Source organism: Cupressus sempervirens, chromosome 8, assembly GCF_028749045.1.
Source record: "Cupressus sempervirens isolate cs-2001-9-10 chromosome 8, ASM2874904v1, whole genome shotgun sequence".
In the NCBI taxonomy this organism is placed as follows: domain Eukaryota; kingdom Viridiplantae; phylum Streptophyta; class Pinopsida; order Cupressales; family Cupressaceae; genus Cupressus; species Cupressus sempervirens.
In genome coordinates this window covers 532,493,501-532,511,704 of record NC_143125.1, presented here as the reverse complement: position 1 = coordinate 532,511,704, position 18,204 = coordinate 532,493,501, and the positions used below count along the sequence as shown (strand labels likewise).

Sequence of the window (18,204 nt, the reverse complement as noted above, 5' to 3'; positions counted from 1 at the left end):
TGTCAAACATTGAAAAGGATGCTACAGAGGAAGAGGTATTGGCAGTCACTCATGGGCAAGCGAAGAAGGCCACCTATCTACATCCCCTTATGGAGAAGCAGAGGGTACGTTAAGAAAAGGTGAATATCGAGAAGGAAATGATGGAAGAGAGGAGAGAGATACGTGACACAACGAGTGCTACATTGAAAAGTCAAGTGGAGCAAAACATATTAAGGAAAATGATGCAGATAGAAATTCCAATAAAAATTAAAGACCTCCTTGAAACCATGCCACAATTATGGACGGCTCGATTGAAAATGGTACCAACTCTAAAAGTACCAGATTGTATAGACCATACAAAAAACTTTGTCAAGCCTTTAGAGGACCCAATGTTATTGGTAGTTAACATGGGTAGACATCTAGTGGTGGTCGAGATAGGCATCCTCGGCACCATCTTAACAGACACCATCCTTGATGAAGGGTCAGGTGTCAATATCTTGCCCGAGGAGACATGGAAGAAGTTGGGACAAACAATATTGTGGCTACCAACTTTTCATCTTGTAGGCCCAAACCAGTAGAGTATTAAGCCTATCGGGACGCTAATGGAAAAGGGTGATGGTTGGTGCTCAATTTTTCATTTTAGTTTTGTGGTAATCCCACTTAAGAGAACGGGGTATGATGCCATTCTCAAAAGGGGTTGGCTGGTGCAAGTGAAGGTAAGTGATGACTAGAAGAGGAACACCTTGTCGATGGAGATGGGTGGCAAGAAATTCAAAATTGACTTAAACACACAAATGGTGAATGAAGACTTGGCATCTTCGTCTAAGTCAGAATCCAAAGAAGGAATGGATGAGGGGAAGCAAAGCATGGATCCTAATGAGGAAGGCATTGTCGACCTAGAGGAATGCTCTAAAGATGACTCAGGCTCAATAAATGGACTCTTCCATTGGCAAATGGAAGATTGTGAACTATTGCAGTGTAACATGCTCCAAGTCGACAACGGGGCAAAAAAGAATTCATTTCCACCCAACTACAAAGAGTATAAGGAGGGGGAGGCTCAAGGAAGTGAAACTTTGACACACCAATTCAACAAAGAGAAGCCAAGCGGAATGCTCTGAAGATGACTTAGGCTAAATAAACAGACTCCTCCATTGGCAGATGGAAGATTGTGAACTATTCCAATGTAACATGCTCTAGGTGGACAACGGGGCAAAAAAGAATTCATTTCCACCTGAGTACAAAGAGAATAAGGAGGGGGAGGCTCAAGGAAGAAAACCTCCGACACACCAGTTCAAAAAAGAGAAGCCAAATGGATATAAGGAACCCTCACTGAAAATTACAAACCTAGGAGATGAGACTAATCCTAGAAGCATCATTGTAAGGGAAGATTGGAACCCTATTTTGAAGGCGACGCCATTCAAAAGTTTCCTAGAGTATAAGGTCATTTTTACCTATACATATAAAGATTTGAAAAATATACTACTAGAATTATGCCTCCATCGTATTTAGTTGATGCCCAGAGCAATATCTGTATGGAACCGATTGTACAAAATGAACAAGAATTACACCACACGAGTTAATGCAGAAATAGAACCCATGTTGGATACATGCATCATCTTTCAAGAGAAAAGAAGTGAATGGGTATCCACCATTATTATTTCCTTGAAAAAAGAGGCAAACCAAATCCGAATATGTGTGGACTTCAGATGCTTGAATGTGGTCACCATAAAAGAACCATTCCCAATAACTTTAACATACAAGAGCTTGGAGGAGGTGACACAATATGAAATCTACTACTTCATGGATAAATTTTGGGGGTACAACAAGACATCCATCATCGAGGAGGATAAACTGAAGATGACCTTTGTGGTGGAGGATGCGGTGTAAACCTATAATAGGATGCCATTCAAACTCTGTAATGCCTCAACTACATTTTAGAGGATAATTTTGCACATCTTCGACAAAATCTCTGTTGGGAATTTTAATGTCATCTTGGATGACTGGTCCATTTTCAGTACGGAGAACGCACACCTAGTAGCCCTTCGGGAATGCACAAAGAGATTCATGGGGGCAAACTTTCACTCAACCCCAAGAAGTGCAGGTTCATGGTGCCTCGAGAGAAGCTACACAGACTCATTACGTGTAAGGTTAGATTGAAGACAGACCTTGACAAAGTGATGGTGATCATAGAAATGGAGACACCTAGCAATGTTACGAGATTTAAGTCATTACTCGAACACATTGGATATTATAGAAGGTTCACCAAAAAATTGGTCAAGTTTCCTATCCAATGGATAAGTTGACTCGGAACGGGGAGCCCTACTCTCGGGGAACAGAAGAGGGGGAAACATTTGAAGAACTGAAACCAAGGCTAGTGGATTCACCCATTTTGGCAATACCCGAATTGGGATAAAGAATTTCATGTGCAAAATGAAGCATCCAATTTTGCAATCGGAACTACACTTGCACACGTGAGTGACCACAGGTTGGACCAGTCAATAAACTTCTCCAGTAGGCTACTATCTAAGGCAAAGAAAAAATTACAATATGACAAAATGTGAAGCCTTGGGGATGGTGTACGTTGTGCAAAAATTTCAGCACTACTTGTTGGCTATCCTATTTACATTTTACATGGATCACTAGGCATTGATGTACTTGGTAAACAAGCCAATTATTCAAGGAAGAGTGAGCAGATTATTTCTCTTGTTGCAATATTTCACATTTACATTCGTGGTACGACTAGGGAAAACTCGTGTGATTGCAGATCATCTTTCCCGTATTAAATTTGAAGAACCACTAGAAGGAGTGAACAATGACTTACCTAATGTCCACCTCTTCTAGATTGCAGTCGTGGTGGCTTGGTACACAAGCCTTGGGGAATACCTCTCTACAACCCAAAGAGATATGCCACCAGGTGAAAGACGAAAGCTCATCCTAAATAGAACCTTCCAACTAATCAATGGGTTGCTCTACAAAATGGGACCAGATCAAGTACTCTGACAATTTGTAATGGAGGAGGTCTTGAATGTCTTGAGGGAGGCTCATAAGGATCCATCCAGAGCACACATGGGACTAGACACGACTGCACAAAAGGTCCTATTGCTTGCAAGCCTTCGATAGCCCACATTGTACAACAATGAAAGAGAATGGGCCGTTAGGTGCGACACATGCCAGAAGGTCGGGAGACTATTGAAAAGAAACTTCATACTATTAAACCCTTCTCACGAATAGGAATTATTCAAGCAATAGGGACTAGATTTTGTCAGGCCACTAAAGGCGAGTAGAGCACGAAGGTACAGCTAACTTATCATGGTGATTGAATACCTAACCTAGTGGGTCGAGATACAAGCCCTACACAAAAATTAGGCCTTGATCATAGCCAGTTTATTAATGAGAAAATAATCACGAGGTACGGTATCACAATCCAAATGATCAATGATAGACGGGGATATTTCGTGAACCATGTTATCAAGTTGCTCACTATGGAGTTTAAAATTTTCCACTTACTCTCTAGTCCCTACTATCCCAATCCAAACGGCCAAGCAAAGGCTACTAATAAAATATTGGTATTCGTAATTTATAAGTCATGTGGAGTTGAAGCGTAAGACTGAAAAAGAGAGACTACCATCAGTTTTGTGGGCCTATCGGACAACATATAAAGTAACTATGGGGTAGACACCATTTCAGTTAATGTATGGGCAAGCAGCTATTGTATCACTAGAATTCACAGTGCTAAGTTTGCAAATAGCAATAGAGAGCAGGTTACGAGACATGGAGAATTTGAGGGAGAGGTTGTATGCCCTCAACAAGTTGGACGAGCATCGGATAATGGCGTAGTGGGCGACAGATGTAACACAACAACATAGGAAAGCATGGCATGATAAACATCTAAGGCGAATGTGATTTACACCCAAACAACTAGTGTTGAAGTACAATGGACAAAATGAGATAAAGTCTAGAAAATTTGAAGTGTGGTGGTTAGGTATGTACAAGGTACTAGAAATTTTTAAGAATGGGGAAATCAAATTATAGATGTTGAACTAAAGGTAGATTCCCGACGTCGTGAATGCATCAAAGTTGAAACCATACCTTGAATGACGAAGGTAGGAAGAGCAACCCAAGTGAGAAGGTGTTTCCATTTGACGTAGATTAAGAATAATTAAAAGAAGAGAACAACTAACTAACTATATGACACCACCTTGCAGTGCACACTGTACAACATCACCGTATGATTTACACCGCACAGTGGACTCATGCAGTGACTGCTGAAGGAAAGGTGGCAATTGTGCCAACACCATACAGTGCCAAGTAACAAAACACCGTCGGAAAATGCCTAGCTAACAACCACACTGTACAGTGAGTAGGAGAGATAGAAAAACATCAAACATTTTGTTTTGCCTTCTGCAACAAAAGTTGAAGTAGATTGTATGTCGATATGAGGTAAAAGCCATGTTGAGAAAGATAAGCATGGAGACTGTGTTCAGTTTCAGATAGGGAAGAAGGGACTCATGCTCGATACTATCAGGGATATTGACAAACAACCAAGGCTTAAGCAATTCGCCACCAATTAGCAATTCATCTTTGTTCAGAGACAGACAGACAAACCCTCTACAAGATTATCAATGTAAGGCATCAAAGGTATGTCATTGAGATGATTTTTTTTAATGAATGCTAGAAGCCTACACGAAAAGAGACGGACTCATAAACTAGAAGAAGAGAAGGTGACTCACACAACATGTAAAGAAGAATACATCAAAGGACAGAAGGTTGCCACAAAGTAATGTCAGACAGACAGAAATAAAGTTAAGGGCCAAGGTAAAAGTGAAAATTCCAATTGTGTGAGGGGAAATGAATTAGGAAAGCGATGATCCGGAGCAATTCGCCGGAACTTGGGCATTAGAGGAAACATGGTAATCGTTGGAGGAGTCAGAGCAGTGAAATTGTTGCATTAATGCAAATATCATAGGCTGTCACACGCAGAAATGAATAAAATACTAACAACATATGTGAGTGGGGAAATACATGCATTGTGAGAAATACGTGCGTTGTGAGTCACTGGGAGCATGATGAATTGACAAAACATTGAAGACACGTTTGATTACTTGGACGTAGGCATCTCCTTAATGATATCTGACACAATAAGTAATATATTTTTTGTCGACTACCTTAGGTTTTGATGTGTTTGGCATCATTGATGATGCAGTGGCAATAGGAGAGAAACTCACATATCATAGTCATACAGCATCACAAGAAAAGCATACAGCACGAGAAAAATTTTGAACATTAATTTGAGAGACAATAACCCTAACCATTTTTCCTTTTGCACAAAACAACATCAAACAAGATAGTTATGAATTCAAAAGGGAAACGAAATTGGAGGACACAACTACAATTGCAATCAAGCAGCTCTAGCATGGATAAGAATGCATGAGTTTTTCCATCAGGTAAAAAAGTTGCAAGCAAGGTGGATGTGAGTAAGTGCTAGTGGCAAGAAGAAAATAAAGCCAAAGGTGCAAATGGCTACTCCAAAAGACGTAGTGACACCACAGATTGTGTTATTTGAGGGTTTGAGCGACTTGGAGAGTCAAAAACGGTGGCAAGAGAGTACTTTTAACAATGTGATAAAGTAGAGCCTAAGGAGGACACAAGTGTAGTGGGCCATTCAAATGCCCATTTTCTGCATCAAAGATTATGGAAGTCCACTCAAAGTCATGAAAGACACCTTCAACACGCATTCATGGACAACCACTTTCCCGTATCTTGAGTGTAACTTGCAGGTTTCATTCACTACCACAAAGTTCACCAAAGTCTTCAACATACTTGGGCACTAGGGTAAGAAATTGATGTTAAAGCAAGGAAGATGAGTAGGGAGGTGAAGGAGTACTAGATGAAAATGGTGTTCCTAAACCTAACACCCGCAGAAATGGATTCACAAGTACAGGCATCCAAGGGGCGAGGAATGAATAAATCGTTCATTGTAGAAGGGGCATGGCAATGTATTATGGATGTGATAAAAAGTAGGTTGACAGGATCGAGCAGCACATCCGACAGAGCCCTTCTCCAAATTATATGGATGAATGGATTGATGAAGGACATTGTCTATGACTGAGCATCACTATTGGCAAAGAGGATATACGAGTCCATGACATTGCAAGACAAAACATTCTACATGCCACATTATACCATAGGGTTATTTATGAATGACACGTAGGTGCAGATTCCACACGATTAGCTTCAGGTGAAGCTTGAGGGCACTTTAGCACATGGCAAGCCGTCAATTATATATTAGAGGCACATGGACATCAGCATTGCACTAGTGGGTCAAAAGCGAAGAGGGCAAGTTGTTTCGAAGTTTGAGTTGAAGGACGTGGATAGTGGGCGAGATGAAATGTCAGAAAGCACCAGCGCCTCTGACAATGAGGGTAGTCATGTGGTGGAAGATGACGTCGTCGAGTCTACAACAATGTCCATGCCCATGCCTGTGGCCATATAGGTGTTGTTCACTCTTAGGGTTCGTGACCACAACACCTATCCTTGTATTTAGTCAGATTCTCATGTTTGCGAATGTCACCTGTGGTATCCATGGTGCTTGTACTGACCATCATATCAATCACAATTGCACCAACCAGAGTTGCACTAGCATAGTTGGCTAAGGGACTATCCAAAGTGGTGGAGATAGTAGAGCCTCTGGTCGAGCTGGCATTGCCTAGCTGAGAGATGCTTAGAGATTTAGCAAGTGTAGAGTCAGAGGAGAGAAATGTAATCGAGCGAGCAACAGAGAGGGGAAAGCCACACATAGAAATATTGGAGAGTGGAGATGGGTCAGAGGAGACTAGACAGTCGATTGGAGAGGAATCCCTAGGATTGGAGATGGAGTAGTGGAGATGATAGTGCAGACACCCCATCAGAGGCCATAATGGATACTTGGCCTAACAGATTCCAGCTCGCACCACAAGTCCCAGTGAGGCCCACAATGTTGCCACAACCAAAGCAGTTGCCGCCACCAAGGGCCATCGTAGATTTGGAGGACGACATACACCAGTGAGGGAGATAGTACTACAATCTAAACTCCAAGTGCCTCAGGAGGGCTTCATCATGGTTGGACAAGATGAGATGCATGAGGGCAGAGAGGAGTTGAAGAGGGGATGCATGGAGAGACTCCTAATCTTAAGTTAAGAGTACTTGGCAGATTCACTCTCAAGCTCGTGAGGGTGTGGATCAGCAGATTGAGTAGCTCTTGGCGATTGTAATATCCTCCTAATAATGAAATTTAATGATAATAGTTAGAATATAAATATATATAAACACTTTGTCAATCTATTTGGAATATAAACTGGAAGAGACAATATTTATACCCATGTAATACGTGTATTGATAATACCCGATATTATTTAATATGTTGATTTTTCTATATACATATATATATATATATATATATATATATATATATATATATATATATATAAAATGTGTATTGATAATACCCGATATTATTTAATATATTGATTTTTCTACATACATATATATGTATGTATGTATGTATGTATGTATGTAAAACATGAAATAGACACATAATTTCCTTAGTAAATACTAGCAATTTACTTTTATAAATCTGCACAAAGAATTAAAGAGATTATATGATTATAAAATGTTTAAATAAATTACAATATAAATGTTTTAGCAAACAAATAAATTATGAACCAACAAATAAAATATTATCAATATGAGAAATGATTAATAGTAAAACAAACCATATATTATACAAATACACAAACTCTTTTCACTATATAAACTAGTCATATAATTAGAGTCACAAAAGCCACGATTGGTAGACATGACCATTCACCATATGGATTGCATACTTAGAAGGCTAAAGTATGAAGATATCGGGGGAGCATTATGTGAACTCTATACATGCAGAAGAAAGCGACACTACAATTAGAGTAAGACGTGGTGACGAGGACATATACAGATTACAAGGATCATCTTCCATGTTGGAAAGAGGAAGCCCATGACATTCAGCAATAAACATGTTAATCAGAAATAGGCGGAGACAAGCAGGCAGGATAGAACAAGAGGAATACACGGGAAAAAAAACAAGACAAAAAAATACAAATACCTGCCAGCATGGACATGAGACTAGTCAATAGTAGACCAGCGGTAACATGGTAGATAGTACCCAGTATTTATGGAAAATACAGAGACCAATAGAGTGAGGTCGACCATTGAACATAAATGACTAAAATAAGGGATGAATTATCTGAACGGAAGATCAAAAGACATCAGACATAAGAAAATGCCAAAGAAACCTATATCTCTGTGTACACACTATTTATTAGATGTAGATATGATCATCATGGAAGATCTTAGGTAATCATAACAAATTGTGTATAACTGCAACAACCTAGAGAGGAAGATACAGACATTCCTAGTCATCATACGAACATTAAGGAGGAAACTCAGACTATCAGGAGGAAACAAATACGTTTTCAGTGCCCAAAAATTGAGACACATAAGAAAGACTTATAAAATAATCAATGTTGAGATGCATACGATTGACATCCAATCAGTTAGACATGGACAGAGCAAACAACACGTGAAGTGGAATAGAAGACTGTAAATTGTTCAGCAATGAATGATCTCATGTCATCATGAAGTTATAAGGTGACGATTTCATCAAGAGAGGGGACACGTACATATGAACAAGGGACTCAAGCTCCTATTCACAATAGCAATCCAAGTGGGCACCTATCGTAAAAAGAAATTCATATGTCAAAAGAGATCAGTTCATTCATACAAAGCCTTTATTTCATAATTTGAGTCAAATACCATACTCCACAAACAACTAATAATATTAAGAAGACCATAGAGTTGCAAATTTACCAGAGAAATGGATCCTTTGATAACTAGATAAAAAGAGATAGAAATTATATAAAGAGACTACTAATCAAGGATTAATGGTCAACAAATAAGAGAAGAGCTTTATAACTTTCATAGAGACCAAGTAAATCTTGGTAGAGGGAATTTGATAAGAATTTCGAGTTTCTCTTAAAGAGAACTCATAAAGAACAGAGGGCATTCTTTGTGAATGTCGGGATTCCGAATTGGAATCCAGAGAGAGATTTGTAGAGAATCTCTTAGAGACAATATATATTGTAGTGATCAAACATATGCATATGTCAGAGATAGAGACTTGGTAGAGGTGGGATCTCTACCAAGTAGTGTTATTAGAGATCCCAAAGAGGCCTAAGGGAGAAGCTCTTTCTATGACAATTACCTAATCAAGATATAATTCTCACCAAAGGGTTAGGTGATTGGAGAAAGGTTATCTCCTGAAGGATTAGGAAGGGTAGGTTGGGTAGTGTTTAGATTAGCATTTACTTAAATACAATATTGCCAATGTGTTTTACATACAATTTTTTATATTGTACTGACAAATGGTTGTAGGTTACAACATTCGAACATAAGCTGAAATGCAGGGACATTACAGCAATTGTCATTAGAGGGTTTGCTACAGATTTTTCTCAGCATTTTCGAACTAGGGTATGGCCCACTACAGAGACATTAGACATGTTGGAGGACCAGGGTCCTCCTAATGGACCCAAGGATAGCCAAACCCAGGCCATGTTGAGGCAAATTAAACGGATCTTCAAGGATGGATATTAAGAGGTCAGGAGGAATCAACATGTTACTACAAGAGTTAAAGCTCAGAGGTTGGCAGTGTTAGAGGCTAGGGATAGGATGGCTACCTAGCTCCAGGAGGTGGAGGAGAGACTGGTAAAGAGAGAGGATGGGTTATCCCAGCACCAAAGTAAGTTGGCATAGTTGGAGGCCCAATTAGCCTTGGAGAGGAGTGAGAGGGCAGCGAAAAAGGCACAGATTATTGCTAAGTTGGAGAAGGAACAATTGCAATGAGGCATGATGGAGACTAGCCTGGTGAGTACCATGGAGTTGGCAGAAAAGAAAGATATCCTGAAAGAATATATGATGATAAAGTAAGCCTGTGTACACTAGATGATCGCAAAGAGTAACCTTAAGTATCAAATGGAGCAGGTGTATCAATTAAGGGAGTAGTTGGCAGCTTCTTCTTCAAGGATGCTTCCTCCACCCCCTCCTACTTCTTCACAAATTGTTTTTGTATATAGTTGTTGTCTAATTTTCATTGTGTGTCATCAGGAGACAAATTTCTTTTTGAAAGGGATGATGTTTGTAACATCCTGTTTTTCCAGCCTTAACCAACAACTATCATATCATTGAACAAAGTTACTTTTCCATATTTATGAGCATGAGAAGGCAGTTATAACAGCTATTTTACATGTTCATATGAAAGAGATTTATGGTTAAAAGCAGTTTAACTAAAATCAATTGAAGGAGCATTCAACCAACAAATATGATGTATATAAATTGCCATCGTAACTAACCGTTACTTAATGGAAAGAGGGATCTTTTCCTACTAAGTTTAATTGATCAATATTGACAAAAATATTTGCAACTGTCACATGATAATTTCATATTTAACTGAACTTGAATAACATAAAATAAATAAAATACCCGTTAAAAGTAGATAACTTGAATGTAGATCATATCTCTATCTTGTGCAAGTTTTGGCATCTAGTGGAGAGGAGAAGCATTGTCAAGGGCTTAACCTCCCAACCGCAAACCCTTAAGTATACATACACAATCTCAACTGAGAAAGGCCCTCCCTACCCGGGATTAGGCATGGGACATCCTTATCCTATCACTAAGCATCTAGGTGTTAGAACATCATTCCACAACCGTCTTGACAACAAGTATCATACCCTTAGACCACCATGAGCTAACTCGACTTGTTAGGTTACTTGTATTCATTAATTGTTTATTGGCTTATGATTTCTTTCTCTTATCATGCAAGGATAACCCATTGTTCATTGATTATTAGTCCACACCCTTCATCTTGACCTTGGTGTTTATACTGGATGAACTTCTGGGGTGGTTGTCTAATCATTGTATATTCACAGCCAAGTACATTGTGCCCAACCTAGGCTTGTGGCTTAAAAAAATAGATTCATGATACTTGAAAATTATTCCCGACTTTTCACAAGACTGTTGTCTCTTATCTCAGAGAGTATATAGCAAATACCCCTATATAAGTGTGTATTGTTTGGATCTTACTCCAAGTTAAGCAACAACTTTGAAAAAGAGATGTTATTACAGGCTACCACAGTTTTCTCGATCTGGAGCATCTTCGCCATCTTAGACAAATTCAAAACAACAGTTCATTTCAGAGCAATACTCTATCGATGATAACATTGCCTTCTTCCACACTAAGATTTACGAGCCTTTTATATCAATTGCAAAGAGTGTAAATAAGCAGAACTATTGCATGACCTGATTGTAATATCACTTCATTGAACTCTCAATTGATCTCTAAGCAATTGCTGGTGGAAGCAAGACCAAGGTTGCAAACATAGAGTAGGGACATGTTTAAAACAGCCTCTAATGCATCTCACAGCACTTTCGTGCTTGTGTCTTCCAGCAAAATGCCCAACACGGTATGGCAAGATATGTGCAAGAAGTTTCTCGGTGGATTGGTCCCACCACATGATGCCCGATTCAATATTTAAGGCAATGAATTATCCATAGCAAATGAAAATAGGAATTGTATGTGACTACAAAGTAGTATGAAGGATTCACAGGTGAATTATGATTGTGAAAACAATACGAAAATGAAATGCAGGCAATATGAAGTTGCGATAGCTCTGCGGTGATGTTTTGAATGCTACTCAATATGAATCATCGCACAAAATAAGATATTTTCCTTACTTGGTTGCATGCCCAATTACAAGCAAGAAAGTATGACAGTGGCAAGGAGTTACATCCAAAAATCCATCAACATCATATGTGGCAATATTATTAAAATGGCCATTGAACAATACAAGGGCCCGAAGAAAGAATAAAGAAATATAGCTGCTCATGATATAATATTAAAACCATTGCCAAGGTTGGAAAATTATAGTAACATTGAAACATTGCCAAAAAGTTGAATATAAAGGGCCATTGGAAAATTAATATAAATTAAAACATTTAGATAGGATGGAAATAAAAAAATTTACTCCTTATATTTATTATAATGATTATTTACTTTATTAATATATATTACAATTGTTCTAGTTCATTTTATCTCAAGTCGAAAACTTTTGTTATCTCATTAACTGTGTTGATCTAGTTAGCTAATGGTGGTTACTTTGTATACCTTTTCTTGCTTAGTTCTTTTCCTCAACCATGGTGGTTTAGGACCCATCCCTGTTAACTCATTAGTAGGTGGTGCCAATTCCCTTTCTGGCAATGCTTCACACTCTTGTAAGAAAAGAGTTTATCATGGTAGATAACACATTTCTCAACATTTTATAAAATCAAAATTATCATAACATATAATCGTATTAGCCAACCATTTCCAATTCATATAACATCATAACAATTAGCCAATATTCCAATTTCCCATTAGATCATAATGAATCACCAACACTTCAATTTCACATGAAACCATAACAAATAACTAATTTAACCAATCACTCAACTTCTCATGAAGCCTCAACAGCTATAAAGGAACATTTAAAATTGAGCCAAAAATTGGGATGTAACAATGTTATTGGGCCATTGTCAAATGTGTTGTTAGGCTGTTAAGTATGTCGATGGTTGTTACTATGCCCGAGGGGTAGGCAATTATGGGTTGTGACGGCTCACCTCGCACTCCCTCAGGGTCTATATGTACTCTTTTGGATGAAATGTATCAAGGCACTGTAATGCTTATCATTATGTATGAAGTCATGATTGGATGTAAACTTGATTGGCATTAATAATAGAAGTGGCAGTTCTCCAATATTGCATTGCTCTTTATTGTACATGTTACATTTCTTCTATCTCTAGTATGTATTAATTAACTTTACCCGTAGCAGTAAACACCGAGAGCACAATATAAACTATTGGAGAAAATACCCGAAAGAAAACAACACAAATCAGAATTACAACACCACTCCAAACTATACAACCAGCAAGAAAAACAACCCAAACTGTCAAGGAACACCACCAAAATGCTTTCCATCGCTAGACAATGACTAGATGTTATTGAAGATTATAGGAGCCTACTAATTACTAGATTTCAACAAAGACTGAAAAATTATAAGATCCTCCAAAACCTAGAATTTGAATTGAAACTCCTAAAGACGCAATTGTAAATTTAACTCACAGTATAACAAAGTAAAAGTCAATTTGTAAATGTTACTTAAATGTTTATTTTATTCCCAAACAATATAAAACATCTCAACACAGAATAGTAGTCATATTGAAGCATGTGCAGGTTTGAAACAAGGTTTTCAACAGCTAGTGCAATAGGTAGGATAAGATGTATGGCTCTGTTTTACCATGCAAACACCAAAAGTTCGGCCCAAAAATGATAGGAATGAGCCCCTAGGCTGATCACTACCCAAGAGTCATTCAAACTAGAGAATAAGGCCATGTTTGATCCTCTAAAACCTCATGCATAGCTACAAACACAACTAAACTTATGGTTGCATGGCCTACCAACCAAACTCATCAAACTCAACAGCAAACAACATTAGAAAACCCAAAAACAACTCATTAAAAATCGCAAACCTCCATCCACAGTCAACAAATCTATTGAAAATTTTAAAACTTGAAGTTGACATTAATTCCACAAGCCCAAAATATTTAATTGAGGGGAAACTCAACAATAAGTCAACAAATCTAATAAGATGTGAAAAATAAATATTCTTTTAAAATAAAAAACACAAATATATACTAACATTGTAGGTAAAGATAAGATAAATTTATTAATGTCCAACAAAAGACCACAAAGAGGGTCTAAGGGACTGTCGAAACAAAGAAAAAGGGCAGCCCCATGGTAGGAACACCAAACAGTGTCTGAGGAGAGAAATGAAACAACTAGAGCGAAAAAACAACCAACAACAAACGGCCAACTAGTTGCCCTGAGAAGCCGAGAGAAAAGGCAGACCCAAAGGATAGGCAGTAGGGTGAGAAGGGACCCCATGTCGTCTTTAAGAATCTTTGGAAGAAGAAGAGAATTGTCACTAACTAGAATCCCTATGTGGCCTCACCAATCTTGCATGGCTAGAAGGGGGCGGACCGAGTTGCCACTTGGTACCACGCACAAGGGAAAACACTGTGAAGAAAGGAGGTGATGAGTTGGTAGGGTGCGGTGTCTTGGGGAGCTAATGGTGTAAAGAGTGATCACAAAGTCTCAACACCTCCTAGAAATAAAGTACAAGGCACCTATGGTTGACGTTCTTAAAGTGGGAGAGAGACTAAGTCTCCCTGAATAAGGAGAAGAATTTCCCTCTGATCTTGTAGTAGATAGGATGGCAGAAGATGAAATGCATCTCAGGCTCAACCTCACCCATGCTACAGAGCTAGAAAATCCTATCCTCCCTATCTATGTAATGGTCAGTATTAATGCAAGAGTCAATGAGATCCCACTCTGAAGGAGCCGAGGAAGATGCAGAGTGCTTGTGACAAGTGGTGAGAAAGGTAAGAGGGATGAATAATGATCTCGTTCCTAATCTCGAGAAAGTGTTCAATGTAATAAGCTATCATTGGGCGAACCGCCCAATAAAGACTAACCCAAGTAGTGTGATATACTACCTAGAAATGTCCATTCAGATGTGCATATTCACCTCCTACCAAGTCAGAGGGAGATGAAAGGGGGCATTTATAGAGTATCAAAAAATTGGACAGCAATCAATCTCAATCTCAATCTCAATCAAACCCAAGAGTGTTGTGGCTTGAGAAAACCAACACCAAGCCCAAATCGAGGTGTCTAAAACCGCAATAGCCTTTGAGGAGAAGCATGCAAGATAGGAATACTTGTGATGCCCCTCTAAGGAGCCAGCAAATCACTAGAGGCGATGCAAGAACCAAACTAGGTCAAAGATGATATCAAGCCTAAAAGGGGGCACTAAGCTCAACAAGGACAATACTATGAGGGGTAAACCACTTTCATCTGATAATGCCTTGAAGAAATAGGGTCTGCACCTATTCAACCGAGGCCTAATCCGACTCAAGTAGAGAGGGCCCCCAAACGACTAAGTCATAGAGCATTGTTGGTCTAATCAGAATGTCTATAAAAGTCATCTTGGATTCATCTTGGATGGGGTGTTCTAAAAGTGATTTTGAAAAAAAATCTCTCCAAAATGGCCAAAGAATAATACCCTTTGTTTATTCGAGGTTGTAGATACCCTAAAGGGATGAACATAAAGGCTTGAAAAGAGATAAAGTTTATAGCAGGAATTATAAGGGAAGGATAGAATTAATTGGATATCCATAAAAGCATGGGAAGAGATTAAGTCACTCTCATGAATTATAGATGCACTCTAAAAGGGTATCCTCAAGATCTGGGAAAAGATGAAGTCTCTCCCAAAGATTACAAGGATTATACATCAAGACTCATCATGGACCAAGGATTAAGACAACCTCATCCTTAAATTGTTCTCATTATTTAAATTGAGCATTGACCATTGGATTTGATACATTTATCATTGTATTGTAATTCTAACCTCAATTTGAAATTATCATTTTAGGGTCATTGGATTCAAATTGGATAACGAAGTCTGCAACGAAGGCCACTGATATTGAAAGACTTGTATCAAACTGGAATTGCTTGTGGACAAGCAATTTCAGGGAAGGGTTTTTAAGGTAAGGATAAAATGTAAATGCTTGTGGACAATTACAAACTCAATAAGATAAACATAATTGCTAAAATAGGTCCCCCAGCTGGTATAACCAAAATATTAAAAATTTCACAACTCATGAAGCATTAGGTTAGTGAATAGGACTAAAAAATGAGAAACAAAGTATCTAAATTAAATCAAAAACTATTTATTCATTATTTATGGTCACAGTCTAGTGAAAGTATACAATGAAAACTTATGTAATCAAATACAATCGAGTGGCAATAAGCAGTTGTTTCATTTTTTAATTATTGTTGTCCACAAGGAGCCAAATATACAAGAGGTGCTCTTCAATTGTGCTTGCTAGGATCAATGTGGAAAAAGATGCTATTTGGCAGTGTGAGTCAAAGAGAGTCATCACATGACAGATTCAAATCCCTTCCAACAATCACCAGCCAACATGTACTTACAATACTCATCAATTTAAATTCCATTATCTATTTGTACTCAGAAGATGTGCATTTATTTCTTCGTGTTTGAAATATTGACAATTTGAAATTGATCACTCTTAGAAATTCAAAATTAGAGTTTGTCTAAGTTCTTGAATAAGTTCTCTTCTTAAATTTCATGACCAAAACAAACCCTTCAATGTTGTCCTTTCTTTCTTCAAATTTTTCTTCAACTTAATGTCCTAATAACGTCATATTTTGACATTCAAGATGAAAGAAGATGGATAAATTTTACATTTGCATTTTCCAAAACAAACTTAAGAAAACTTGAAATTTTTCTTTAGTTTTTTCTTTATCATAAGAAAGTTCCCATGCATCCTAGGCCTTTTGCTACATAAAACGTAACGTCCAAAACTTTTCATATCATACAAAAAAGTATTTTTCTACCTTTTCTGATATTGAGAAATTCAATTCAAACTATAGGAAGCAATTGAATAGAAGGGGAATGAGATTAGAAATTTACCAAATTCTCAATTCTTGTCAGATTTAATCTCTTCCGAACCTTCTCCGGTGGATGTTGCTTACAGAACTGAAGAATTTTGGGACGAAGTCTTCTTATGGCTTCAGGTCTTCTTGCAAGTTCCAAAAGTCCCTTAGGAGGCTGCCACAGAAAGACCAACATATGGATATACTGCTGATTAGGTTTTTCCTAAAGGATAAAATGGAATCTGCAAAACGGGAATATTACTTAAGAAGAACAAAAGACCCAAGCTACTAACAGCTCTTTTCTGGTAAAAAGTAAAGAGTATAGATTAAAGAAAGCATATATCTGTACAAGTCTTCAACAAACCAAGCATTCATTTTTAATGCATCATAGTTATATGAGCCATATCACAATTCAAAATAGAGGTAAAAAGCTAAAAACACACGATTCAACTACCCAAATTCTGACAGTATCTCTGTCACTTGTTAGAACTAATCAAATTGAGCCAGAAGCCAAGAAGAGAAAACCATCAGGAGAATTATTACTTACAAGTATTGTCAATGTCCTGCTTTGCATATCAATTTCCTTGAAAAATTCATCCACCACAGGAATCAAAACTTCCGTAACAAGAGGAGTTCCATCAAAACAGCGATTTTTTTGTTGATTTGATCTAACCGTACAATTACCAGATGAAAACTTTCCTTTCAAAACTTGTGCTTCCATTTGCTCACCAAGATCATCACTACATCTTCTAGGAGATTCAATGACCTTCAGCCATGTAAGAGTGGTATCATCAATATTTGAAACTGATAGCGGTCCAGCAACTTGGATTAATTCAGATACTTTTCCCTCTGCGCCTCCTTTAATCTCAAATTGAACAGTCCAGTCAACAACATCAACTACCCTATAGATTATGTCAGCAGCAGTTAACAGCTTCCGCTGAAATGCATGATTTTCTCCTCGGCTTCCACAAGTAACTACAATAATTACCAGATACCATTATAATATTATATTATAAAGAAACACCATTAACAAGCATCTACATAAGCACCTACTTTACAGATTCATTACAAAAAAAACACATATTTAGCAACAGTTAAGATTCAAGAACCCATCGGTAAATGATAAAATGCAAAAATCAAAATGATCTGAAAGTATATAGCACAATAGTATACATAATTGATAATGGTACAGTGTGATGACTGACATTTTCATATTCTATAAATACCCTAAATCATGTAATGAAATTTTTTAAAATACAAGGAAATATACAAGCCCTGCATCCTCTTCCATTTATGAAATTGGATTTAGAATAGAAAACTTAATGTATTCTAGCTGAGAAAGTATGACTTTAATGGACATATTGCATAATCCTGCTCAGGTTGTGTCCCAAAATCAAGATCTACCAAGTTTCCCATGAAAAGAAAGCAGAGTTTCGTGCTATAAGAGAAGTTTGCAGAACAAAGTGACCTCAAGAAGAAGCAAACTAACCAACCATCAATTTTTCCTCAGAATTTAAGAAAGGGGGTCAAGGGGCATCTAAGGGAATTGCAATACTAGTTATAGCACGGCAGGCCACAAACAAAGAAGATGAATTTCACTGCTTAAT

General features: G+C 37.8%; 1 protein-coding gene across 2 annotated transcripts in view; it reads right to left on the bottom strand.

Moving 5' to 3' along the window:
• The window catches only part of LOC149543538 (uncharacterized), a 225,968-nt gene that overhangs the window by 172,628 nt on the left and 35,136 nt on the right, over positions 1–18,204 (bottom strand). For both annotated transcript variants that reach the window (XR_016355646.1, XM_089798331.1), the window contains 2 exons: positions 17,145–17,572; positions 16,635–16,772 (listed from right to left, as the gene is read on the bottom strand). Coding sequence is in view for 1 of the 2 variants with exons in the window: in XM_089798331.1 (XP_089654457.1) it covers positions 16,635–16,772; positions 17,145–17,572 (566 nt within the window). In the remaining variant the exon portion in view is untranslated. The remainder of the gene's footprint in view (positions 1–16,634; positions 16,773–17,144; positions 17,573–18,204) is intronic.